This window comes from Odocoileus virginianus, chromosome 10 (assembly GCF_023699985.2).
Source record: "Odocoileus virginianus isolate 20LAN1187 ecotype Illinois chromosome 10, Ovbor_1.2, whole genome shotgun sequence".
NCBI classification, from domain to species: domain Eukaryota; kingdom Metazoa; phylum Chordata; class Mammalia; order Artiodactyla; family Cervidae; genus Odocoileus; species Odocoileus virginianus.
Window position 1 is genome coordinate 38398033 of NC_069683.1, and position 26327 is coordinate 38424359.

General features: G+C 37.1%; 1 protein-coding gene across 4 annotated transcripts in view; it reads left to right on the top strand.

Annotated features, from left to right (window-relative positions):
- Window positions 1-26327, top strand: part of PDE3B (phosphodiesterase 3B) — a 185302-nt gene that overhangs the window by 96155 nt on the left and 62820 nt on the right. For all 4 annotated transcript variants that reach the window (XM_070473408.1, XM_070473409.1, XM_070473407.1 and 1 more), the window contains exons 3-5: window positions 13511-13759; window positions 16512-16654; window positions 23498-23604. In XM_070473408.1, the coding sequence (XP_070329509.1) occupies window positions 13511-13759; window positions 16512-16654; window positions 23498-23604 (499 nt within the window). The remainder of the gene's footprint in view (window positions 1-13510; window positions 13760-16511; window positions 16655-23497; window positions 23605-26327) is intronic.

The window sequence follows — 26327 nt, forward strand, 5'->3', positions numbered from 1 at the left end:
ATGTTACGTTCAGAAGATTTCTATGCCAAAAATTTTTCTTTAGCTGAATTAAAATAAAACCAAAACTTCATTTAGGTAGATTTTCTAAAAATAAATTTTAGTTGCAAAGGAAAAGAAAATAATCAGTAACCAAATGTCTGTAGTTACTTTTTAAATGTTGCTGGTACAATCTGGGCTTATCAATAGAAAATTCCACAGATGAATGAATTTTCACAAACTAAACTTCCCACGTAACTAGTATCCATAACAAAAACTAGAACATTACCAGCATCCTACAAGCCTCACTTGTGTACCATTCTAGTCATTACATATGTCTCCAAAGAAAATCCCTATCCATATTCCTAGAAATTAGTTTTATTTATGAAATGTATATATAGAGATAGATATACACATATGGAATCATACAAAATGGACTTTTTAAAGATTTTTCATCACTTTATGTTGGTATCAGTGAAACTGAAAATAGACGTGTAGGAGAACAAAGGAAAATCAAACATCAAGGAATAAGTTTGTTAGCTTTTGATATATACCTTTATAGATCTTTTCCTAGTTTTCCAGTGTACTGAAATGTATAGTTTATATAATTTTAGTACAGAAATGGTAATATTATATTCCATATGCTATTTGAAACCTGATGTTTTTTATACTAACAGATAAACATTAATAAATATCAAATCCTTGTCATACATGTGTACGAAAACATTAACTCTATTTATCACATCTATTTATTTAATGTTAGTTGTTCCAACATAAAACTTTGAAAAATGAACACCCCTTTGAATGGTTGAGTCTTATTTTAAAACAATAAATGGCATAACCACAACAGCCCATATTCTCTGATGTGACTGTTACAGTCAGGTGAAGTGAGGAAGGCCACATCTGACCTGTTAAATATAAGGGACTGGGGTTCCTTGACCTAAATAGTGGCCTTTGCCTCAGTCATGTCCACCAAGATTCTCAGTTTCCAATTAAAAGAGTATCTGTGTGCTCAGTCGCTCAGTCGTGCGCGACTGTGACCCATGGACCCCACCAGGCTCCTCTGTCCATGGAATTTTCCAAGCAAGAATACTGGAGTGGGTTGCTATTTCCTTCTCCAGGAAATGAATATCTAAATTACTGGTAAAATCTAAAGATAAGTAAGCAGTGACGGTTCAAGCATGAGCTTATAGTCCCACAGAGTTTTATTTCTTCTATCCTTTTTTTCCCGAATAATCCTTTTTTTAAAAACAAATTGAAATGTAGGGGATTCCCTGGCAGTCTGGTGATTAGGACTTGGTGCTCTTACTGCCATGATCTCAAGTTTGATCCCTGGTCAAGGAGTTAAAGATAGGGTAGGCCACGCAGCATGACCAAAGAAAGAAAAAATGTGAAGTGTAACACTGATGTATAAAAGTGCACAAGTCACAACTGTACAACTTGATGAATTTTCTCAGAGTGAATATATACATGTGACCATTTTTCAGATGAAGTCAGCACCCCAAAAGCCCCCTCTGCTCCCTGCCTAGTCATCAGCTTCTCCCAGGTCTTATTTCAATATTGATTTCTTGCATCACAACTGAGTCTTTTTCTGAATTGTAAGTGAATGGAATCATTCATATGTGTTTTCTGTTTTACTTCTTTCAAAATTTATCTGTAAGATTAATTTGTTATTATGCATAGTAGTAATTCAACCATTATTATTCCATTTAGTGTTTTATTGAATGAATATACAATCAATTCATCCAGTATAGTAGACTGACATTTATTTTTCAGTTTTTTGTCTGTTTCAAGTTATGCTGCTGGAATAATCTTGATATCTTTTGTTGGATATTAGAGGGGGGTATGCATGTGATATGTTCAGTTTTAGTAGGAGGCACCAGATAATTTTCCAGAGACTATATCACTTTTACCCAGCCGTCAGCAGTATACAGGTGTTTCCAGTTGATCCACATCTTTGTCAGCACTTGGTAGTATCTGTTTTAAATCATTCTGGTAGCTGTTGAAGAGTATCTTGTTGTAGTTTTAATATTTGCATTTCACTGATGGCTCATCAGGTTGAGAATCTTTTTCATGTTAATTTGCTACTCAGATATCCTCTGGTGAAGATCTTTTCCCCATTTTCCCCCAGCTATTATCTACCTTTTACTTAAGTGATCAGTAGAAGTTCTTTATGTATTTTGTACATGAATATTCCTTGAGAAATCTTCTCCCTGTCTGTGACTTATCATGGTGTCTTATTGAAAACACTCTATTCATCAATCATTTCCTTTTATGTCAACTTATCATTTCCTTTTTATCTAGTGTTTTTTTTATGTGTCCTACTTAAGAACATCTTGTCTACTCCCTCGGCTGTGTCTACCCTCTTCTGTTACCTCCTAGCAGTTTTATTGTTTTACTTTCCATCTTTAGATCTGTAATACATCTAGAATTGATTTTTCTGTATTGTGGTTTACATATCAAGAGTTTTTTTTCCCACATGGTTATCTAGTTGATCCACTTCCAGTTATTGAAAAAAAATATATCTTTCTTCTTTGCACTGTATCATCACCTTTGTCTTCTAAGTGATAAAATGTAGATTTGTTTCAGGACTTTCTATTCTGTTTGTCAATTTGTCTCTCCTGAAGCACTGATACCAGACTCATTATTTTAATTACTGTAACTTTATAATAGTGTAAGTTCTCTAGGTTTGTTATTCCTCAAAATTATCTTGGCTATTCTTTAATAAACTTGAAAATTTCCGTATCCAAAAAAATATACTAGGATTTCGACTGAGATTTTATTGACTCTATAGATCACTATGAGGAGAATTTACATCTTTATAATACTGAGGCTTTCAATACATGAAAATGGCATATTCCTTCACTTATCTGAGTCATCTTTTATCTTAATAATGTTTTCAGTGCAGGTGTCATGCATCTGTTTTGTTAGATTTGTTCTTAGATATTTAATTTTTTAAAGTTGAAAAATGTAAAAGGTAGCAATTTTTAGAAATTCCATGTTTTTAACAGTTTGAGCTGCCCCATGGGAGTTTAATTGATTTTTATATGTTGACCCATGTATCCAGTGGCCTTGCTAAATTTACTTATTAATTCTAATAGCTTGTCTGAGGATCCTTTTAGAGTCTTTAGGGACATAATAATGTCATCAATGAATAAAGACAGGCTTAATATGAGACTTTTCTTGCATAACTGTATGGTTTAGGATCTCTAATGCGGTGTTGAATAGAAGTGGTACTAGTAGATAGCCTTGTCCTCTTCATGACCTCAGGGAGAAAATATTCAACACGCTCACCACTAATGTTTAATATAGGTACCCTTTATCAGATTAACAATGTTCTATTCTAATCCCAATTCGCTAAAAACTTTTTTCTTCTAAGTCAGAAATGGGTCTAGAATTCTGTCAGATGCTTTCTCTGTGTCTATTGAGATGATCCCTGAATTTTCCCCCATTTTTTCCTATTAATGTGGTAAATTACTTATGGGCCTGTGTTGAATCATCTCTGGATTACCAGAATAAAGCAAATTTGATCAAGAACTGTTTTATTTTTAAATATATATATCACTGGATTTTATTTATTAATATTTTGAATTCATGGTTACATGAGAGTTGGCCTTATAATTATTGTTTTTATTATGTTTTTGGCATAAAGGTTATACTGGCCTCATAAAATAAGGTGGGGAATTCCCCCCACTTTTTTTCTGTTATCTAAAAGAGTCTAGTAAGATGGGTTTCATTTCTTCCTTTGGAAGAATACTCTGCTGAAGCTATCTCAGTTTGAAGCTTTTCTTATGGACAAGTTTTAAATTATTAAGTTTCTTAAAGTTTTAGGACTATTCAGGCTTTCTGTCTTTTCTTGTTTCTTTGGTTCATGGTGTTCTTCTTGAAACTCTTTGGTTTTGTTCCCTCCAGCATTGAGCCTGCTGACAGCTTTATTTTACTTTCAAAATAGAAATCTTTCTGTTTTGTTTGGTGTCTCTATCTTTTGGCCTCTGTTTCCAAATTGGCAAATATCTCCAGGGGGAAGGCAGCTCCAAATTCAGGCTTGCATCTTTGTTCTCCCCTTCTCTCTGGGATCTTGCTTGGAAGCATTTAGAGCTCTCAGTCTTTATAACCCTAAATTCCATATTTGGTCTCCCAACTCCTTGAGACTATAGAACGCTCTATGCTATTTCCTAGCCTCTTAACTACTCTGCTTCTCATCTTCTATGCCCTGTGTCAGTTGTAAATCAGCAGCAAATTCCTTGAAAGGAGAAAGCAGCACGGAATATTGGGTTTGGTTCACTTTGCTCTCTCCTCAGCTGCTGCTGCTAAGTCTCTTCAGTCGTGTCCGACTCTGTGCGACCCCACAGACAGCTGTTTTTCAAGCCCTGGTTGCTTGACTGTGCTCTGATGCCCTGAAGTGGATATATTTCTGGTGTATTTTGGCTTTTCTAGATCAGTTGTTCTGGGCAGTAGAGTTGGTCTGATAGAAACTAGCCCCTCCCAGCTGAAAAATAGGCAAGCCTCTTAGGTCACTATGAACCTATCTCCTCTATAAATTTTGAATAATACCAGTTCCTCCAAGGGGTGATTAAAATAATAATAATAATATGTGCCTGGTACATAGTAGCACAAAAATATAAGCTAATATTATATTAATTTCAATAATAATAAATACTAAGCATCTCTGAAATTATAGCATAAGTTAGGAGTTAACAAGTTTCTTCCTATAAAGGGCCATATCACAAATATTTTAGCATTTGCAGGGACACACAGCCACCTGCTACTCCCCTTCCTCCATTCCCACAATGACTGGTAAAATGTAGAATTTATTCTTGACCCTGTGTACAAAAACAAAAGAGTTTGCCAAATATAAGCCGATGGGAAATAAGAATTTAAGTTAAACTTTTAAAATCATAGCAAATATTTTGAATGTTCGGTTCGATCAGAAATAAATCAGGTCATGTCAGTCTCTTGCTCACTATGCTGCAGTTGCACCAAAAATAAAAACTGAAGTCCTAGTCACGGACTTAAAAGACCCTACACAATAAGGCCCGTTCCTTCACTCCCTTTTAGTTCTCTGACTTCATCTACGCTTTCTTTTTCATTTACTCTGCCCCTGCTACACTGGCCTCCTTGTTATTCCTCAAACTAGCCAGACAGGCTTCTGCCTCCGCGTCTTTGCACGTACTAGTCTGTGTGCCTGGAATGCTCTTTCCTCACACATTTGTCAAGTTTTAACATCATAAGTAGTGTGTTCTTTTCAGTGCCCTCCATCACTTCTTTTTTCTTTTTCTTGCTTTATTTCTCTTTGATCTGCCCAAAATCTGTGACTTTCCATTGTCCTTATCCTGTCCTTATCCACATTCCTTATCCTGGAATCTGATGTTCTCAAATATTGATTCCAACATGCTTTTCCAACCTTATTTTGTACTGCTCTTTTCTTTTTTTAAAATATATAACATATATATATTATACATACACACACAAACACACACACCTGTGATAGGGTATCTTACAACCGTCACCCAACAGCAGAAGGTAACGTAGACTTCCCACCTAGCCACAGACTGTGATGCTGGTAGGCTCTTCCTTTCTTCAAAACGGAATGAGTCTTGCCGACAACACCAAGGGCAAATTGATCTGGAACTCCATTCATCCTAAGTGGCCAGGGAAGTATGCTCATTCTCTATTAAGCATGAGACTCTCCTTCCCCAGCAAGGCAGGGGGTGGCCAGGTCTCCACAACACAGGTGCCTGGCCCAGAAAGTGCTCTTTGTCCTGTGGCCTGGAGACTCCCTTCCCCGACTTTGCAGCAGATAGCCCAACCTGGGGAGTTCCTCAGTCATGTCTGACTCTTTGTGACCCCATAGACTGTAGCCCACCAGGCTCCTCTGTCCATGGGGTTATTCAGGCCAGAATGCTGGAGTGGGTAGTGATTCCCTTCTCCACGGGATCTTCCCAACCCAGGGATCAAATCAAACCCAGGCCTCCCACACTGCAACTCCCACCCCTAGGCACCAGCCCTTGTGGAACCAGAAGGAAATCAAGCAGACTAAACATACCACTGTGAATGCCCTGAGAATTAAATTTCACTAGAACTACAGCCTGAAAAGCAGTGTAGGACATAGTACTAAATCTAAACAGAAAGATCACCTCCTACTATAAAAGATGTAAATAGGACCCAGAGTCTTCTAGCATAGTTACCAAAATGTTGACAGGAATTTTTTTTTTTTCATTTATTTTTGTTAGTTGGAGGCTAATTACTTTACGATACTGTAGTGGTTTTTGCCATACATTGACATGAATCAGCCATGGATTTACATGTGTTCCCCATCCCAATCCCCTCTCCCGCCTCCCTCGCCATCCCATCCCTCTGGGTCTTCCCAGTGCACCAGCCTTGAGCACTTGTCTCCTGCATCCAACCTGGGCTGGTGGTCTGTTTCACCCTTGATAGTATACTTGTTTCAATGCTATTCTCTCAGAACATCCCACCCTCGCCTTCTCCCACAGAGTCCAAAAGTCTGTTCTGTACATCTGTGTCTCTTTTTCTGTTTTGCATATAGGGTTATCATTACCATCTTTTTAAATTCCATATATATGCGTTAGTATACTGTATTGGTCTTTATCTTTCTGGCTTGCTTCACTCTGTATAATGGGCTCCAGTTTCATCCATCTCATTAGAACTGATTCAAATGAATTCTTTTTGGCTGAGTAATATTCCATTGTGTATATGTACCATAGCTTCCTTATCCATTTGTCTGCTGATGGGCATCTAGGTTGCTTCCATGTCCTGGCTATTATAAACAGTGCTGCGATGAACATTGGGGTACACGTGTCTCTTTCAGTTCTGGTTTCCTCGGTGTGTATGCCCAGGAGTGGGATTGCTGGGTCATACGGCAGTTCTATTTCCAGTTTTTTAAGGAATCTCCACACTGTTCTCCATAGTGGCTGTACTAGTTTGCATTCCCACCAACAGTGTTAAGAGGATTCCCTTTTCTCCACACCCTCTCCAGCATTTATTGCTTGTAGACTTTTGGATAGCAGCCATCCTGACTGGCATGTAATGGTACCTCATTGTGGTTTTGATTTGCATTTCTCTGATACTGAGTGATGTTGAGCATCTTTTCATGTGTTTATTAGCCATCTGTATGTTTTCTTTGGAGAGATATCTGTTTAGTTCTTTGGCCCATTTTTTGATTGGGTCATTTATTTTTCTGGAATTGAGCTGCAGGAGTTGCTTGTATATTTTTGAGATTAATCCTTTGTCTGTTGCTTCGTTTGCTGTTATTTTCTCCCATTCTGAAGGCTGTCTTTTCACCTTGCTTAAAGTTTCCTTTGTTGTGCAAAAGCTTTTAAGTTTAATTAGGTCCCATTTGTTTATTTTTGCTTTTATTTCCAATATTCTGGGAGGTGGGTCATAGAGGATCCTGCTGTGATTTATGTTGGAGAGTGTTTTGCCTATGTTCTCCTCTAGGAGTTTATGGTTTCTGGTCTTACATTTAGATCTTTAATCCATTTTGAGTTTATTTTTGTGTATGGTGTTCGAAAGTGTTCTGGTTTTATTCTTTCGCAAGTGGTTGACCAGTTTTCCCAGCACCACTTGTTAAAGAGGTTGTCTTTTTTCCATTGTATATTCTTGCCTCCTTTGTCAAAGATAGGGTGTCCATAGGTACATGGACTTATCTCTGGTATTTCTATTCTGTTCTGTTGATCTATATTTCTGTCCTTGTGCCAGCACCATACTGTCTTGATGACTATGGCTTTGTAGTAGAGCCTGAAGTCAAGCAGCTTGATTCCTCCAGTTATGTTCTTCTTTCTCAAGATTGCTTTGGCTATTTGAGGTTTTTTGTATTTCCATACAAATTGTGAAATTATTTGTTCTAGTTCTGTGAAAAATACCGTTGGTAGCTTGATAGGGATTGCATTGAATCTATAGATTGCTTTGGGTAGTATAGTCATTTTCACAATATTGATTCTTCCGATCATGAACACAGTATATTTCTCCATCTATTTGTGTCCTCTTTGATTTCTTTCATCAGTGTTTTATAGTTTTCTATATATAGGTCTTTCGTTTCTTTAGGTAGATATACTCCGAAGTATTTTATTCTTTTTGTTGCAATGGTGAATGGTATTGTTTCCTTAATTTCTCTTTCTGTTTTCTCATTGTTAGTGTATAGGAATGCAAGGGATTTCTGTGTGTTAATTTATATCCTGCAACATTACTGTATTCATTGATTAGCTCTAGTAATTTTCTGGTAGAGTCTTTAGGGTTTTCTATGTAGAGGATCATGTCGTCTGCACAGTGAGAGTTTTACTTCTTCTTTTCCTATCTGGATTCCTTTTATTTCTTTTTCTGCTCTGATTGCTGTGGCCAACACTTCTAAAACTATGTTGAATAGTAGTGGTGAGAGTGAGCACCCTTGTCTTGTTCCTAATTTTAGGGGAAATGCTTTCAATTTTTCACCATTGATGATAATGTTTGCTGTGGGTTTGTCATATATAGCTTTTATTATGTTGAGGTATGTTCCTTCTATTCCTGCTTTCTGGAGAGTTTTTATCATAAATGGATGTTGAATTTTGTCAAAGGCTTTTTCTGCATCTATTGAGATAATCATAGTTTTTATCTTTCAATTTGTTAATGTGGTGTATTACATTGATTGCTTTGTGGATATTAAAGAATCCTTGCATTCCTGGGATAAAGCCCACTTGGTCATGATGTATGATCTTTTTAATGGCCTCCTAGAATGAGTTTGGAAGTTTGCATTCTTCTGTAATTTTCTGGAAGAGTTTGAGTAAGATAGGTATTAGCTCTTCTCTAAATTTTTGGTAGAATTCAGCTGTGAAGCCATCTGGTCCTGGGCTTTTGTTTGCTGGAAGATTTCTGATTACAGTTTTGATTTCCGTGCTTGTGATGGGTCTGTTAAGATCTTCTATTTCTTCCTGGTTCAGTTTTGGAAAGTTACACTTTTCTAAGAATTTGTCCATTTCTTCCAAGTTGTCCATTTTATTGGCATATAGCTGCTGGTAGTAGTCTCTTATGATCCTTTATATTTCAGAGTTGTCTGTTGTGGTCTTTCCATTTTCATTTCTAATTTTGTTGATTTGGTTCTCCCTTTGTTTCTTGATTAGTCTGGCTAACAGTTTGTCAATTTTATTTACCTTTTTAAGAAAACAGCTTTTAGCTTTGTTGATTTTTGCTATGGTCTCTTTTGTTTCTTTTGCATTTATTTCTGCCCTAATTTTTAAGATTTCTTTCCTTCTACTAACCCTGGGGTTCTTCATTTCTTCCTTCTCTAGTTGCTTTAGGTGTAGAGTTAGGTTACTTATTTGACTTTTTTCTTGTTTCTTGAGGTAGGCCTGTAATGCTATGAACCTTCCCCTTAGCACTGCTTTTACAGTGTCCCATAAGTTTTGGGTTGTTGGGTTTTCATTTTCATTTGTTTCTATGCATTTTTTATTTATTTTTTTATTTCTTCTGTGATTTTTTGGTTATTCAGAAGCATGTTGAATAGCTCCATATGTTGGAATTTTTAATAAGTTTTTTTCCTGTAATTGAGATCTAATCTTACTGCATTGTCGTCAGAAAAGATGACTGGAATGATTTCAATTTTTTTGAATTTACCAAGGCTATATTTATGGCCCAGGATGTGATTTATTCTGGAGAAGGTTTCGTGTGCACTTGAGAAAAAGGTGAAATTGATTGTTTTGGGGTGAAATGTCCTGTAGATATCAGTTAGGTCTAGCTGGACCATTGTGTATTGACAGGAATTTTGAAAATCACCCGTCATATCAAGGACCAAGAAACTTGCAACTTGAGTGAGAAAAGACAATCAATTATTAACACCAAGATGAATCAGATTTGAAACTGACTAGGAATTTTAATAGATTTAAGGGACTAGATCTGATAGTGCCTGATGACCTGTGGACAGAGGTTTGTGACACTGTACAGGAGACAGGAATCAACACCATCCCCAAGAAAAAGAAATGCAAAAAAGCAAAATGGCTGTCTGAGGAGGCCTTACAAATAGCTGTGAAAAGAAGAGAAGTGAAAAACAAAAGAGAAACGGAAAGATATGCCCATTTGAATGCAGAGTTCCGAAGAACAGCAAGGAGAGATAAGAAAGCCTTCCTCAGCAATCAGTGCAAAGAAATAGAGGAAAACAATAGAATGGGAAAGACTAGAGATCTCTTCAAGAAAATTAGAGATACCAAAGGAACATTTCATGCAAAGATGGGCTCAATAAAGGACAAAATGGTATGGACCTAACAGAAACAGAAGATATTAAGAAGAGGTGGCAAGAATACACAGAAGAACTGTACAAAAAAGATCTTCACAACACAGATAGTCACGATGGTGTGATCACTCACAATAACCTTTTAAGAGCCAGACATCCTGGAATGTGAAGTTAAGTGGGACTTAGGAAGCATCACTAGGAACAAAGCTAGTAGAGGTGATGGAATTCCAGTTGAGCTATTTCAAGTCCTAAAAGATGATGCTGTGAAAGTCCTGCACTCAATATGTCAGCAAATTTGGAAAACTCAGCAGTGGCCTCAGGACTGGAAAAGGTCAGTTTTCATTCCAGTCCCAAAGAAAGGAAATGCTGAAGAATATTCAAACTACCACACAATTGCACTCACCTCACGCACTAGTAAAATAATGCTCAAAATTCTCCAAGCCAGGCTTCAACAGTACGTGAACCATGAACTTCCAGATATTCAAGCTGGTTTTAGAAAAGGCAGAGGAACCAGGGATCAAATTGCCAACATCCACTGGATCATCGAAAAAGCAAGAGAGTTCAGAAAAACATCTATTTCTGCTTTATTGACTATGCCAAAGCCTTTGACTGTGTGGATCACAACTGTGGAAAATTCTGAGAGAGATGGAAATACCAGACTACCTGACCTGCCTCTTGAGAAACCTGTATGCAGGTCCAGAAGCAACAGTTAGAACTGGACATGGAACAACAGACTGGGTCCAATAGGAAAAGGAGTACGTCAAGGCTGTATATTGTCACCCTGCTTATTTAACTTATATGCAGAGTACATCATGAGAAACGCTGGGCTGGAGGAAGCACAAGCTGGAATCAAGATTGCCAGGAGAAATATCAATAACCTCAAATATGCAGATGACATCACCCTTATGGCAGAAAGTGAAGAAGAACTAAAGAGCCCCTTGATAAAAGTGAAAGAGGAGAGTGAAAAAGTTGGCTTAAAGTTCAACATTCAGAAAACTAAAATCATGGCATCAGATCCCATCACTTCATGGGAAATAGATGGGGAAACAGTGGAGACAGTGTCAGACTTTATTTTTTTTGGGCTCCAAAATCACTGCAGATGGTGACTGCAGCCATGAAATTAAAAGACGATTACTCCTTGGAAGGAAGGTTATTACCAACCTAGACAGCATATTAAAAAGCAGAGACATTACTTTGTCAACAAAGGTCCTTCTAGTCAAGGCTATGGTTTTTCCAGTAGTCATGTATGGATGTGAGAGTTGGACTCTAAAGAAAGCTGAGCTCCAAAGAATTGATGCTTTTGAACTGTGGTGTTGGAGAAGACTCTTGAGAGTCCCTTGGACTGCAAGGAGATCCAACCAGTCCATCCTAAAGGTGATCAGTCCTGGGTGGGTAGGACTAATGCTGAAACTGAAACTCCAGTACTTTGGCTACCTGATCCGACGAGCTGACTCGTTTGAAAAGACCCTGATCCTGGGAAAGATTGAGGGCAGGAGGAGAAGGGAACGACAGAGGGAGATGGCTGGATGGCATCACTGACTCAATGGACACGGATTTGGGTAAACTCTGGGAGTTGGTGATGGACAGGGAGGCCTGGTATGCTGCGGTTCATGGGGTCCCAAAGCGTCTGACACGACTTAGTGACTGAACTGAACTGAGGAATTTTAAAGTGGCCATCATAAAAATGTCTTAATAAGCAATTACAAATCATTTGAAACAAGTAAATGAAAATGAAAATCTCAGCAAAAAAAACAGAAGTTACCAAAAAAGGGGGGAGGAAGCTTATAGAGCTACAAAATGCAATAATGGAAATTAAAGCAAAATGAACAAAATCTTAAGGATCTGGAGTACAACAAAAGATCCAGCATTCATAATCATCAGTGTCTGAGAAGGAGAAGGAGTGAGTTTGAAAAAGTATCTGAAGAAATAATAGCTGAAAACTTCCCAAATTTTGCAAAAGATGTAATTCTGCAGATTCAAGAAGCTGAGCAGGGACTTCCTTGATGGTCCAGTGGCTAAAACACTGCACTTCCAGTGCAGGGAGCCTGGTCAGGGAAATAGATCCGACATGCTGTAACTAAGAGTTTGCATGCCGCAACCAAAGATACTGCATACTGAAACTAGGACCCAGTGTAACCAAATAAATAAATATATACATATTTTAAAAACTGAATGAATCTCAAATAGTATCAGTGTTCCCCCCCACTCTCAAAACAAATCTTCTCTAAGATATGTTAATTAAACTTTTGAAATTAAAAGCAAAGAAAATACGTTGAGCAGCCCGAGAGAAGTGATACACTGCCTGTAAAGGAACACCCAAGTTAGATGACAGCAGATGTCTTATTTGAGCATGGGAAAACAGATACTGTTATATACAATTGGCGGGAATATTGGTTTGACCAACATATGTAAGGGCAGTTTGATAATGATTTTAACATGTTCATTTACTTTGCTTCAGTAGTTCAAGTTACGGGAAGCTATCTATCATAAATATGCTTAATTACCTACAGTGACATATTAAGAGAGGTGTTCACTTATAAAGACTAGAAATAGCTGAGCTATGGCCCAATAATGGGGAATGTTTTAAAATAAAGTAATACAAAGTAATACTTAAGAAGAAAAAGAAAAAAGAATTCCTCAAAGAGCCTTATTAAGCATTATTAATAGCTAGCATTATTAAGCTAATTATTGGTTTAACTTTCATAACACTTCTCAGTTTAAAAATGTGGTGAGGATACTTAACAGTGAACTCAACAGGTGCTTTGAATAGTTATGAACCATAAACACACCCAAACATAAATTCAAGGTACAATAAAACAACAGAAGTAACATTTAATGCACTATTATCACCAGAGCACTGATTTCTGTGGGTAATTGAGTTGAACATAATACATATGTATTTTTGAAAAGTAGAAATCATATGTATTTATCAATGAAATATTCATAAATTAAAAAAAATGTATTTTCTGTCTATTCTTCAGGACCCAGCCTCATGTTATTCCTTCCGTATTAACTATTCAGTTCAGCTTATCGCTGTCTCCTTTGTACTCTGATACCACACAAGATATACTAATGAATAATGTAGAAAAAAATTAAAGTTCACAATCGGTTATATACTTTAGCATCAAAATTTTAAGGTTAGAATCATACTGCTTATATCATTTATGCTATGTCCAAATAAATGAAAATTAATATTTAATAGGATTCAATTACTTAAGCTATTGTTAGATGGACTTTGATTTAAAGGTAAGGTTTTTTTTTAATTTTGTTTCTAACAAATATGTAATTTTATGTCTTTTTTTTTTTCTTTTCTAGATTTCTGGAGGTGGAAGTGGAGTGGATCTTTCAGTGCTCAATGAGGCTCGAAATATGGTGTCAGATCTTCTGGTTGACCCCACCCTTCCTCCACAAGTCATTGCTTCCCTCCGGAGTATCAGTAGCTTGATGGGTGCTTTCTCAGGCTCCTGTAGGCCAAAGATTAATCCCCTCACACCATTTCCTGGATTTTATCCCTGCTCTGAGATAGAGGACCCAGCTGAGAAAGGAGATCGAAAACTTTACAAGGTCAAAATACAATAATCAGCCAGCCCTATTTATCATGTTTAATAATGTTTTCAAATTAAAACTGCTCCTTTAACTCTTAGATAAAATAGAATTTCTTTTTAAAGGACTTGGTTCCTTTATAGTACATTGAGTTGCTTGGGACTTCAGAGGTGGTTATGATTTTAAATAGTTCAGTGTGAAGCAAGCATTCAGTTTTCATTCTGAATAATATTACTGTAATTAGCAGTTATAACTTTATTGGTAGCAACTATTTTTTATTATCTTTAAGAAGCAGAGAACAGAAGGAAAATTTATTTTCAGGCTGTACAGCAAACTGGTAGTCAAATTGTGTCATTATTTTATTTTTGGAAACCAGGAATTCTTTTTGGACCAATAAAAAAAAAATGATCATTATAATACTCATGAAATTCCATAGCATTATTTGAAATTGATTTTCACATTTTTTGGAACTCTCTGCACCTACCCACTGGAGATTACTGTAGCCCAGTAGGCACTGATTTTTCCATCACTAGATATGGGATTGATTTTTCTTTAAATATCATTGACTCAAAATAGGAATTACTTTAGAAAATAATAAATACTATTCTAAATAGGTATACATTATGCATGTTCAGAGTGCTTTTAATTCTTTTGTTTGGCTATCAATAGTCAAATTGATACCTTTACCTGTAGTTAATATAAAACTTTAAAAATAGAAATATTTTAGAGATTATTTTAACTACTTTGTTCTACTGGTTAAAGAAACTAAGAGAAGATGAAATTCCAATCAGTTAATTTTCATTGTAATAGTGTATATAGAGTTTAGAAAAAGTTAAATATAGTTTTTGGAGACTTTGATCATCAATGGATTATATTAATTCTCAGCATTGTTATATAGAAATGTTGAAAAATTAAGTATGCCTGATGAGGGCAAAATTTTGGTAATTATTGATCACAAATCTGGATCATAAGTAGTTGTGATGCTTTTATTTTTAAAGTGTATAGAATAGCAGCTGCATTACTCAAAACCGAAAGGTAGTTACACACATTTTTTTAAAGCATTCTACCAGTGAGAAAGAGGTTAATCACAGCATCAAATAGGGATAGCAATAAATTCATCAATAAAATAATTAATATGTTTTGAGTTATTAATGGTTTTCATTTGGTATGTTGCTCTTCCTTTATATTTTCCATTGGCATCTGAGGTTTCAAATAGTAATTTTAGAAAGTAATAATTCTTAAAACTGTTAGTAATAAAAATTGCATTGAGGGAGTTCACTGGCTGCCTCGTGGTTAGAATTCCAGGCTTTCCCTACTGTGGCCTGGGTTCAGCCCCTGGTTGGAGAACTGAGATCCTGCAAGCCATGCAGCCAGGAGAAGAAATTTTAAAAAATCACATTGATATCAGTATTATGTTTGTTACCATGTTTACTATGTAGAAAAGTGTACTGGTACATTTTAGAAACATTTTAAGTAAACAGGATGCCTAATTGCCTCATTTCCTGAATATTCTAGGTAATCAGGCTTATTTGTGTACTCCAATTTACTGATGGGAATAAGTCATAGAAAAATCAGGAAGTAACCCTTATTTCTTTTCTTTGTGTTCTTTTAACTTCTTACTTAAATTTCATATCTAATTTATCTCTGCCTTGGGAAAGAATATAAAAAGCCTGGTGTTACTTAAAAGAGCAAAAGCATTTATGAAAAAAGTAAAGAAAAGGGACATAGATGATTTAAAGTAAATGTCTTATATACATGATAAGAACTAAGAAAGATTATATGGACCTAAATTATAGTCAGAAAGGATGTTACATAAACAACTTTTTCAGTGTAAATGTAACTAACATTGAATCTTTATAAAATCAACATCCTTGGGAAACCTTAAATATAAGACTTATTTATCTCTCTGAGATGGTTTCATGTCTGCTCATAGGGGAAATTCATAAGAAGCAGAAACTGTTTTATGTCAATTTCCCTAAAACACCTAATTCAGAGTGGTCAAAAATGGAATATTCTGGGTTAACATTTGGATTAACTGAGAATATTTTCAAAAATTAGGATAAATATTCTTAATGTGAAAGGTGTTCTGAATTTAATGTAGTCATTAATTCAGAACCTCAGAACTCTGCAGTTTAGTGTTGTACCTAAAATATAAAAGCTTTAGGAAATAGGGCTTATCCCCGATCCTAAGCTTGGCCTCTAAAAGTCATTTTTTCAGGGTAAATCCACTTTTAAAATTGTCAGTTGCTTATTTCTCACAAAACTAGGAATAAAATGTACAAAAGAAAAAATCTGTGGTTAAACTATCAGGAATTCAGAAACCAATTTTTAAATAGGAGGAAGGTAAATAAAAGAGCAGTGTAGACTGTGATATTTGCAGTAAAACATATCCGTTCTGCTTCTCCTATACATGTTAAAAATGTACAGTTGGTTCTTGAATGACCAACTGGGTTTGACCAGGTGGGTTTGAACTGTGTGGCCCTGCTTCTGTGCAGTATCTTTTCCAGTAGTGAATACTACAGTTCTGTACCATCTGTGGTTGGTGGGATCCATGGATGGAGAATCTCAGATATAGAGGAAGAACACGGGGGGAGGGCCCGCTGTAAATGACACCTGGATATTCAACTGCATGAAGGATATTGGTGCCCCTAACTCCCAGGTTGTTCAAGGATTAGTTGTACTTTGTACTGATATTTTCATGTACCATCTTTAGCATCGCATTTACAGTATGTTAAAGGGTAACAATTTTGACCACTGTTAAATTACTCAACAGGGGCTAAACAGTAGGAATAGTTTACCAACCCCACATCTGAGGAGGAGCTCGGGAACCTCAGGTCTGCCACCTATCGACCAGACTTCTCCAAGGTGGGAACGCAATAATGGCAAACGGCCTCACCAAGAATTTGGCATTTTAAGGTAAATTCCCCAGAGCATTTTCAAGAAGCCTGAATCTCCTACAGCCACTTTGTTTCTGTGAATGAAGTGTGAAATAATTTTGAAAGCCTAAAGGAACCCTGGAAGTGTTTTAGGTATAGGACAGCATGGTTTGTAACGTGGCCTGGTAGAGAAACTGATCCTTAAAAAGAAGGTAATCTGCCTTCTCCACCCAAAATAGGCAAGTCGGGTACAAAGCTTGCTGGAGCCCTGAGAACATGAACCAGGGAGGCAGTGTAAGAACACGAGGATCAGTTTTGGTTGTGACACTGGGAAAGCCAGGGTAGAGGTGGCCATATCAGGGGCAGTCGTCAGTCCACTGCTGAGTTTTCGTGTCGGTCCACAGTTTCTGACCTGTGAAAGCAGGAGCACCCCCGAGGTTCACCCCAGATGCTGCCTCAGACGTGAGGTATAGGTCGCAGCACACTTTCAAGCCCTGTTCCTGTGGGGAGCTAAGACTACTGATACATGCTATATCCTCTTGAGGATTTACCTGGAAGTAAGCAGTGCTTATCCTTCAAAGGAAGTGCGCTGGTAACTGCAAGCCAGGTGAGCCTGGGAGGTAGCGGGACCCGAGGTCTTCTGAATGTAAGCATATCCATTTACTCTGAAAACAAAGGATTCGATACCTTTGCTTTTTGAGGGCCAGGACAAATATTTATCTCCTGTGTGAGTTATAGGCTTTTATGTAGTCAGTTATATAACCATAGTTAATACAATTGGAATCAATGTAAATTTCCTGTGAAACCACTCTGTTAGGGCTTGAGCATCTGTTGGTCTTTAATAACTTGATCTGTGTAGTTACACATTTGAAACAGTAGGTGGCAGTGTTGGATCAGAGCTATTTCTGTTCAACTTTGTATTAGCATTTTATAAATGAAATATGATCAGATAATTGTAATTTTCCAGATTCTTCTGTGATTTACTAATTTGAATCTTCTGCAATATGTTCAACTAAATGAAACTCCATTTTTGTAAAAGAAAAACTGAGTGAAATGATATATAAAACAAGAATGGATTCAAGTGTGAAGAGAACATTACAGGAAAATGAGCTTCGGTCCAGAGCTTGCCCAGAGCTTAAACATGATAATGGTTTTTGTTGCTGTTGTTTCTTTTCTTTTTTTTTAAATAACGGAAGCAGGATATGACGAAATAAATGACGTTAGGAACTGAAAATACGACAGGTATTTCTTAACCCTGGGAGACATCATCTTGAGAATATTTTTGAGTTTAAGAAAGAATGATGAAAATGATTCTATTTTTTCATCTTTCCATCACACTGACGTAACAGCAACGCTTTTAAAATTAAAGAAATGTCTGATACATTGAGTTAAGGTTATTTTTATCCTACTGCTTCCACATGATTGATAATAAAATAGAAACATGGTCCAAGGAAAACTAATTTTTATATGAACATATCTCAGAATTAAAGGTAAATGCAGGCAGATTCAGTATATTTACTTAATATTCATTAGAACAAAATTACGCCTCATAAAAAATTTAGAACGTTAAAGGATAAAGTAATTGGTGGTATTATGAAACATATCCTTTAAAGAGGAGAGGTTAGAAGGAATTTTTCTAGTGTGCAGAAGCTGGAGCTGCTATGCAATGAATTTCTAAGTGCACTTTGAACATAGGGTAAAGGGGAAAATGTGAAGCATTTACAATCCTCTTCCTTTTGAAATTCAAGTCTCTGGATCAGTACTGTCCAGTAGACAAGTCTGTGATGATGGGAATGTTTTATAGCTATGCATCCAGTTTGGTTCTCTCTAGGTACATGTGTCTATTGATCATTTGAAATGTGTCTATAATTACTAAGGAACTTTATTTAAAGTTGATTTGATTTTAATTAGTTAAAATACAAAGAGCCATACTCAGCTATCATACAGACAGACCTAAATGGCAACCATATTAGACAGCATAGCTATCAATCTTTAATGCATGGTGACATTTTGTTTGGGAACCTTCAGGTTTTAGAAGCATAGAACTAACAGGCTTTTGACTGAACTCATGAGGCATTCGTTTCAAATTTATTAGAGTACTCCAGAATGGAGAGCACATTTCCTAGTTTTGACATTAATGCAGCTCTAGATTCTGATCATAAGCTTCTCTATGATTTTAAATGACCCTGCCCAAGATTTCCAGAGAAGGCAATGGCACCCCACTCCAGTACTCTTGCCTGGAAAATCCCATGGATGGAGGAGCCTGATAGGCTGAAGTCCATGGGGTCGCTAAGAGTCGGACACGACTGAGCGACTTCCCTTTCACTTTTCACTTTCATGCATTGGAGAAGGAAATGGCAACTCACTCCAGTGTTCTTGCCTGGAGAATCCCAGGGCAAGGAGGAACCTGGTGGGCTGCTGTCTATGGGGTCACACAGACTCGGACACGACTGAAGCGACTTAGTAGCAGCAGCAGCCCAAGATTTCAACATGATGTAAATATTGAACCTCTTGCTCCCTGAAACTATGTCTGAAACCTAATTTCTCATCTCTCCAGCTGCTTTTTCCCTTGTTAATATTATTCTGTCCTCATTTCCTGGCACAGTGCTGGCTATAATCCTCTAGTTTTGTGGTTGCTTACAAAAGTGATTTACCTAGAAAACCTTGGTGTTGTCCTTACATCCTGTTTCCTTACTCTACAGATAACAGCTATCACGTCTAATCTCCAAAACTCTTTACCTCTCTATTTCCTTTTTCCTTTATCACTTTGCCTACATTATTTCATGCTTTCATTACTGCTTTTGTGGGCTGTTGATTACCCTTCCCATTTCTAATATTCTTCACTACCCGATCCATTTTCTACCTTCCACTGGAAATTGTCCTTAAAAAAACTTTGATTATATTGTTTTTTCTAATCATTAAGTTTTTGGACCTTTATCAGTGCATGTAGAATAGTGCCCCAATTCCTAGCCTGAAATTTGAAATTCTGTCACTCCCTCATGACAAAGCTACATCCTTACTTAGAAAAATTAAACAGCGATAGATGAGCAGTCTCGCAAAGAAGAGGAGTAGAAAAATGGTCTGGAGAGCTCGCTACATGAAAATAACAAGCATGTAAGTTGGGTTAGATTCTTCCTTAAAGAAGACACTTCCTTGAAGAGGAAACTTCTTGAAGTTTTCTCACAACTTTTTTAGTTTCACTCCCTTTGAAAATTAAGCTGAATTATACTTTTTAGCTGCCTTATTTGTGTAAACTGTAATATAGGACTTAATTTTTTTTTTTTAATGCTTTGCCTGGAGGAAAAAAATGGAAGTATTATGAACTTTGTGATAGGAACACTAGGAAAAACATAAGAGGTAGTTCTAGTTGAACAGCTGCTGTTGCCTACTCTTCTTACCACTGTCATCTCTTAGAGGCCTTGAGATATTAATTAAGAAGGCCATTACCTTTTAACACCAGAATACCTCTCCAGAATCACTTTCACTTATCTGAAACTCCAGTCAAGTTAAACTGTTTGATATTCCCTCTGTTTGTGCACATGTGTGCCCCACTACCTAGAATAGACCTCTCACCCTTACTTCTGTATGTCCTTAAAGACTGGGCTCAGACGTCCCGGCTAAAGAGTAACACCCTGACACCCCCTCCTCTCTTCTCTCAGGAAAAGTAATCTGTTTCGCCTCTGAATCTCCTTAACACCTTTTCTTTCCTCTTTCATGGAAATTTTCATTTCCTACCTGTTTTAGACGTTACGACCCTTCTGAGACCTGCTGGACTACTGTGAAGAGTTTGGGATTACATTAAAATGGGTCTTTGAAGATAAACAGCTGCGTAACAAGTATCCTGCAGGAGTATGCTATCCACATGACACTGGATACTGCTTTCTGCTTCACTTTCAGACCTAGGATAAAGTTTTGCTGGTCAGGAAATTCCAACAAGGGTTAAATTAATGTTTTGGGGGGTTAGCTGACAGTTGAAGTATCCAGGCACAGCGTTAGTATCTAGAGTTGAAAGCTTGGCTGAACTGCTGTCCATGGTCTGCTGGGACCCAGACCCTCCCTGTGGACAGACAAATTCAGAGCTCACAGCTCATTTCCTTTGAACAAATTTTCCCTGGGGAAACACAGGCAAATCCTGTACCAAAACTTTGAGGGCTATCAGCTGTATGTACTCCCACACCAAAGAGGCTTGCCTTTAACCTATTCCGATTCATCATTCATCATGGTAAGTGCTCTTTAATTAAACCTAATAATGCTGCCTGGCAATAGTATGTCCCCTAAATAATATATTTGGGAACCAGCTTCTCAATTATGTGTCTCATAATTTATTAGCAAATTATACCAAAGCCTGGACTCTGTTTGAACTGCAGAGATTCAAGACAGCTAACTGGTGTCATCCCACACAGTTCTTAAGATAATAACTCTGCAAAATCTGGACATTGTACAGCCAAGAAGTTTTTACAGCTACTTAAAAAATAATAATAATACATGAAGTGATATAAACCTTGTCAAGGTAATTTGCATTGATTGTCTTAGAAATCAGCTGTTAACATATGGCTTAACTCTATGACCATAACATTTGACATCTCTTGCAATGTAACTCTGACTTTAATCATCTTCCTGCCAACTATTAATAATCACTGGGACTCCTAACCTATCTTGCCCTCTATTTTCTTCAGTATTGTTTTATATAATCTCATTACAGTAAATATTTATCTGGTTCTAGGCAAAGAATTAATGGGATCATTCTGGAACTGAGCTGAAAACCTGTAATTTGACCTATACTTCTCAATTTTAAACAACTAACCATTTTAATTACTAGAAGATACCCCCCACCCCCGTTCAGGTAGAAGACTAGCGAGTGTGCTTCAGGGCTCTTCTCTGAAGGAGAAAAACCTGTCTTTGTTTTGAATATTAATAAGGAAGTAGGTGTTGGTAGAGTACACAGATTGTTCTATTTGAATATTGCCCTGGGTGGCATTGCTACTCTTCTTTCCCCATCTCTCCCACTCCTTTTGAAGGCAATGAATATTCAAATACAAAGAATGATTGCAGACTGATAGGGAGATGAGTTTATTGAGTGTTATTATGTACATATTGCCTCTTTTTTAAACATTGCCAACAAATTATTATTACTATTAGCTTGAGCAAAAAAATTACAGAACCTAGAGGCTAGATGTTGTCTTAGAAGTTCTTTATTCTAAACTTCTAATTTTACAGGTGGAGAAACAGACAAAGATAACATCAGAATTGTCTTGTGGAAAGGGCATACACTTCAGAGTCAGAAAAATTTAAGAGTCAGAGAAATTTGAAGTTGAATTTTATCTCTGCCACTGTGAATTTTAGCTTAACACAATACTAATTCTCTCAAAGCCTCAGATTTCTTATCTAATAACAGAGTTGTTCAGATGACCAAAAGAGATGAAGTGTGCAAATCACCTAAAATAATGGATGATACATAATATTCAAAAGTGCTATTATTTTATATAATTTTTATTCACAAAAATTTTTCTGTTGATAAACTGGTTGCCAACTGCTTTTACATGCCTTCTGTTTGTTATCCAGATTTTTTTTTCTCTCGTAAGATTATAAGACAAACTAGGTTTCGAGAAAAAGACCCAAAGAAAGCCTCGAAGCAGGAGTGAGCAAGAGAGTCCATTCACTCAGAACTGGAGGGAGAAAAGATCTGTTCTCTTGAAAATTGAGGATAGCAACCTAAAGACAGTATCATTCATTTAATCCAGGAATGTCTCCTGAACACCTTTGCCCAGCACCGACTGTGCTGTGTCCACAACTGAATGAAGAGGTGTATCTTAGGCCCCTGAAAGGAATGCACAAGTTAATAGGCATAGGAACCTGTGAACACAGAAACTGTAATATGGTATGGGTATATATTATAACAGAGACATGGACTGAAACCTCTAAGGTCACAGAAAAATAGATCTTCCTTGAGTAAGGGGTATGGGAGTACACAAAAAATGGAGCTGGAGGGAGGGGGAAGTTTACTGAGAACTCAGCCTATACTAACAAAACATTGAGTGAAAAATAAAGACTCGAGATTTGTTCTTAATCCTGTGGCCAAAGTGCCCACATCAGGGTCGACTAACAGAAGAAAACAGGCTAGTGAATATCTAAGAAAGGAAGTATTATGTGTATGGCCCTCGGCCAAGGGCTTTAAAATATGTAATCTTAAAATGCATTTTATATATCAATTGGTATACCATGATTGCTCACCTATATTTAATTTCTTCATAAGAACCCTAAAACCTGCAATAAATATTTCAGTTACAGGATATGACTGTGTTAATGGGTAATCAATTATCTGTGAAGAAGGGGAGCGGAAGACAGTGAAAAACTGTGTGTTTTAGGTCGGTAATTGTCAGTGAGGTCCCTGGACCACCTACGCACTTGTCAGACACGCCAGTCTGTGACCTTTCCCTAGACCTATTGAATCAGAAATCTTGGTGACGGGAGTAGCAGTCTTTGTTACAGGTTGCTCTCCAGTGATGCTGATAATCTGCTTCTTGCCAGGGTTCAGCAGATTACAGCCTGTGGACCTAATGAGGCCCACACCTGTTTTTCTGTCAATAAAATTATATTGAATACATGATTATACTAATTTGTTTATCATTGGTTATGGTTGTTTTTATACTGCAGTGGCAGAATTGAGCAATTGCAGAGACCTTATGGCCTGCAAAGTCCAAAGTATTTACTACTTGGTTCTTTACAGAAAAAGTTTGCTGGTGCCTGCTTTACTCCTTAGGCACTGAGATAAGTGCCTAAACTAGATGTATAAGCAGGTATTTGCTAATGAATTGAAGGCCATGAGGGAAAAATGAATATTTCATGTTTTTAAAAATCTTAACCTGTTATCTTTCCCTTTTAGTCAAGGATGCTATCTAAATGGGCCTTTTAGTTCAAATCTACTGACAGTCCCGAAGCAAAGGTCGTCATCTGTATCGTTAACTCACCATGTAGGTCTAAGAAGAGCTGGTAAGAAATCATTCTTTGTGACTTAAATATGGGAGGTCTCAAACTATATGGTAGTGCAGACTTTTCATTGCCTATTAATAGTTGAGAATATATTTTCTCAGATATGAATAGAAACTATTCTCAGCTGAGAACAGGGTTTTCATTACCTATTCACAGATGAGATGGTTGGATGGCATCACTGACTCAATGGACATGAGCTTGAGCAAACTCTGGGAGATAGTGAAGGACAGGAAAGCCTGGTGTGCTGCAGTTCATGGATCACAAAGAGTTGGACACAACTTAGCGACTGAAGAACAACATTCATAGCTAATTTTGAATACCATTTCATGTGTTCTAAGTTAGCATAAAACTAAGCCGTTTGGGTTAGCTATTAGTTGACAATTTGCTCATTCATTTGTTAATTTTTGAACATATACTATGTATCAGGAACTTTGTTAGGCACTGAGGATTCAGGGGTAAAATAAAGAACTATTAAACCTGAATAGTTGCAGACAAAGAACAAAGGAAAACCCTCAGTAAAGGGCATTCTTTTGTAGCATGGTGATTGTAGAGGGAGAAAAAAAATATGTGAGTAGGAAAAATCCTGACTATATCCTATATCCTAATAAGCCACCCTTAATAGAATCTTTGTCTGGGGGTGGAGATGGGGGCTGTGTAATTGACATATTTTTAGTTTCAGGTGTACAACAAATGATTTGATGTTTGTGTATACTATAAAATGTTCACCATAATGAGTCTAGTTAACATCTGTCACCATGGTTACAAGTTTTTTTCTGGTGATGAGAACGTTCAAGATCTGTTCTCCTAACTTTCAAATACACAATACAGTATTATTAACTATAGTCACCGAAGATGATGAAATGGCATATTTAAAGTATTGCAAAAACAAAAATTGCCAACCTGAAATTCTTTATCCAGTGAAGATATCCTTTAAAATTTAAGGTGAAATAACAGTTTTTTTATTCAAAAAAGGTAAAATGTATTGCTTGTAGATGTGCACTACTGAGATTTAGCAAAGAAATTTCTTTAGGTAGGAGAAAAGTGATCCAGATTGAAGCATGGATCTGCAAGAATGAATGAAAAGCACTGATAAGCCTAAATATGTGGGTGCATGAGAGAATATTGATCATTAAAACAATGACTCCATGCGGTTTGCATAATGTATAAAGAAGTATATGGCAACAGTGGCATAAAGGGTGGGGAAAGGGGTACATTGGCTGTACTAGCAGTGGTTGAAAAGTACTAAAAATTTCTATTTCAAAAGAAACTCCTACTTCAAAGGTATACATTGTAATATTCAGTGTGGCAGTCAAATAGATAAAAAAAGTGAAGTCGCTCAGTCGTGTTCAACTCTTTGTGATCCCGTGGACTGTAGCCCACCAGGCTCCTCTGTCGATGGGATTCTCCAGGCAGGAATACTGGAGTGGGTTGCATGTCCTCCTCCAGGGGATCTTCCTGACCCAGGGATCAAACCTGGGTCTCCTGCATTGCAGACAGATTCTTTACCATCTGAGCCATCAGGGACAAAAATAGGAGCAAAAAACTAAACTGTTTCAGAATTTTGGAAGTTAACAAAAGCCAGAGAACACACTAGAAATCATCTGTACAAGAGAAACTGATTACTGAACCTTGGTGAGGCACTGGGTTCTGTGGCAGTTTAATTGAAGTCTGTTCCCAAACCCTCTCTCCCCAGCTGAGTGGTACTGCAGCTAAAAGCCACTAGCTTTTCAGTCATTAGAGTCTGACCTCTTTAAAAACTGCATTAAAAGCAACAACCTGAGAGTACGGTAAATGTTTTGTCCAAATTCACTGGAAAACGTCTTTGTTCCCAGGGTGTTGTGGATAATTCAGTTGACTCAGCTCAGCTCTCCAAAACAACAACAGCAACAAAAAACACCCACCCCCTCTGCCAGCAGCATTGTGAGTGGGTAAAGCTGTGATTTCAACTGAGGCAAACAAGAACTGACTGAAAATTTAAAAGGAAATCCTGGACACTAGATGACCACAGGAAAGTGGAAAGCTCTGGCATGTGCCTGAAGATCTCCTAGGCTGAGCACATGCTCAGGAAGGATTGGTGAAGGGAAGAGGCCCTGGCTGCTCCTCTGGTAGCTGACCGTGAGGTGCTGCACAAGCAGGAAGTAAAAGCTGTCTTGTAAACTGCCTGGAAATTTGAAGTTGTAACTTTTCAAACATATTCCCATCAACAGATGATGACACATAGGCAAGACATTTAAAGAAATTTTCTGTCTCATCTAAATCATACTGACCCACAGGTGACTTCTAAGAAGTCAAGCATAAATGAAAGAGGAAACGGGGAGAAAGGCATCAGAGCACTCAGTGGCCACACACCTCAGTGAAAAAGAATCTACATTATGAGTCCAGGACATCACTCAATGAATAGTCAGAAATAAAATGAACAAACACAAAATAAGCAACATCAACCTCGAGGGTGGGAGAGATCTGACACTAGAATTGTTACAGCACAGTACCTAAAATGTCCAGTTTTCAACAAAAAAATTTTATGAAGCATGAAAAGAAACAAGAATTTTTTGCCATATAGACAATGAAAAACAGCCAACAGAATTTCCCTGAGTGAGCTTGGACTTGGGATTTAGCAATAGCTTTAAATTTGCTAGCATTATATCTTTAAAGAACTTCAGGAAACCATATCTAAAGTAAGAACAGCATGACAACAATATCTCACCAAAGAAAGAATATAAAGA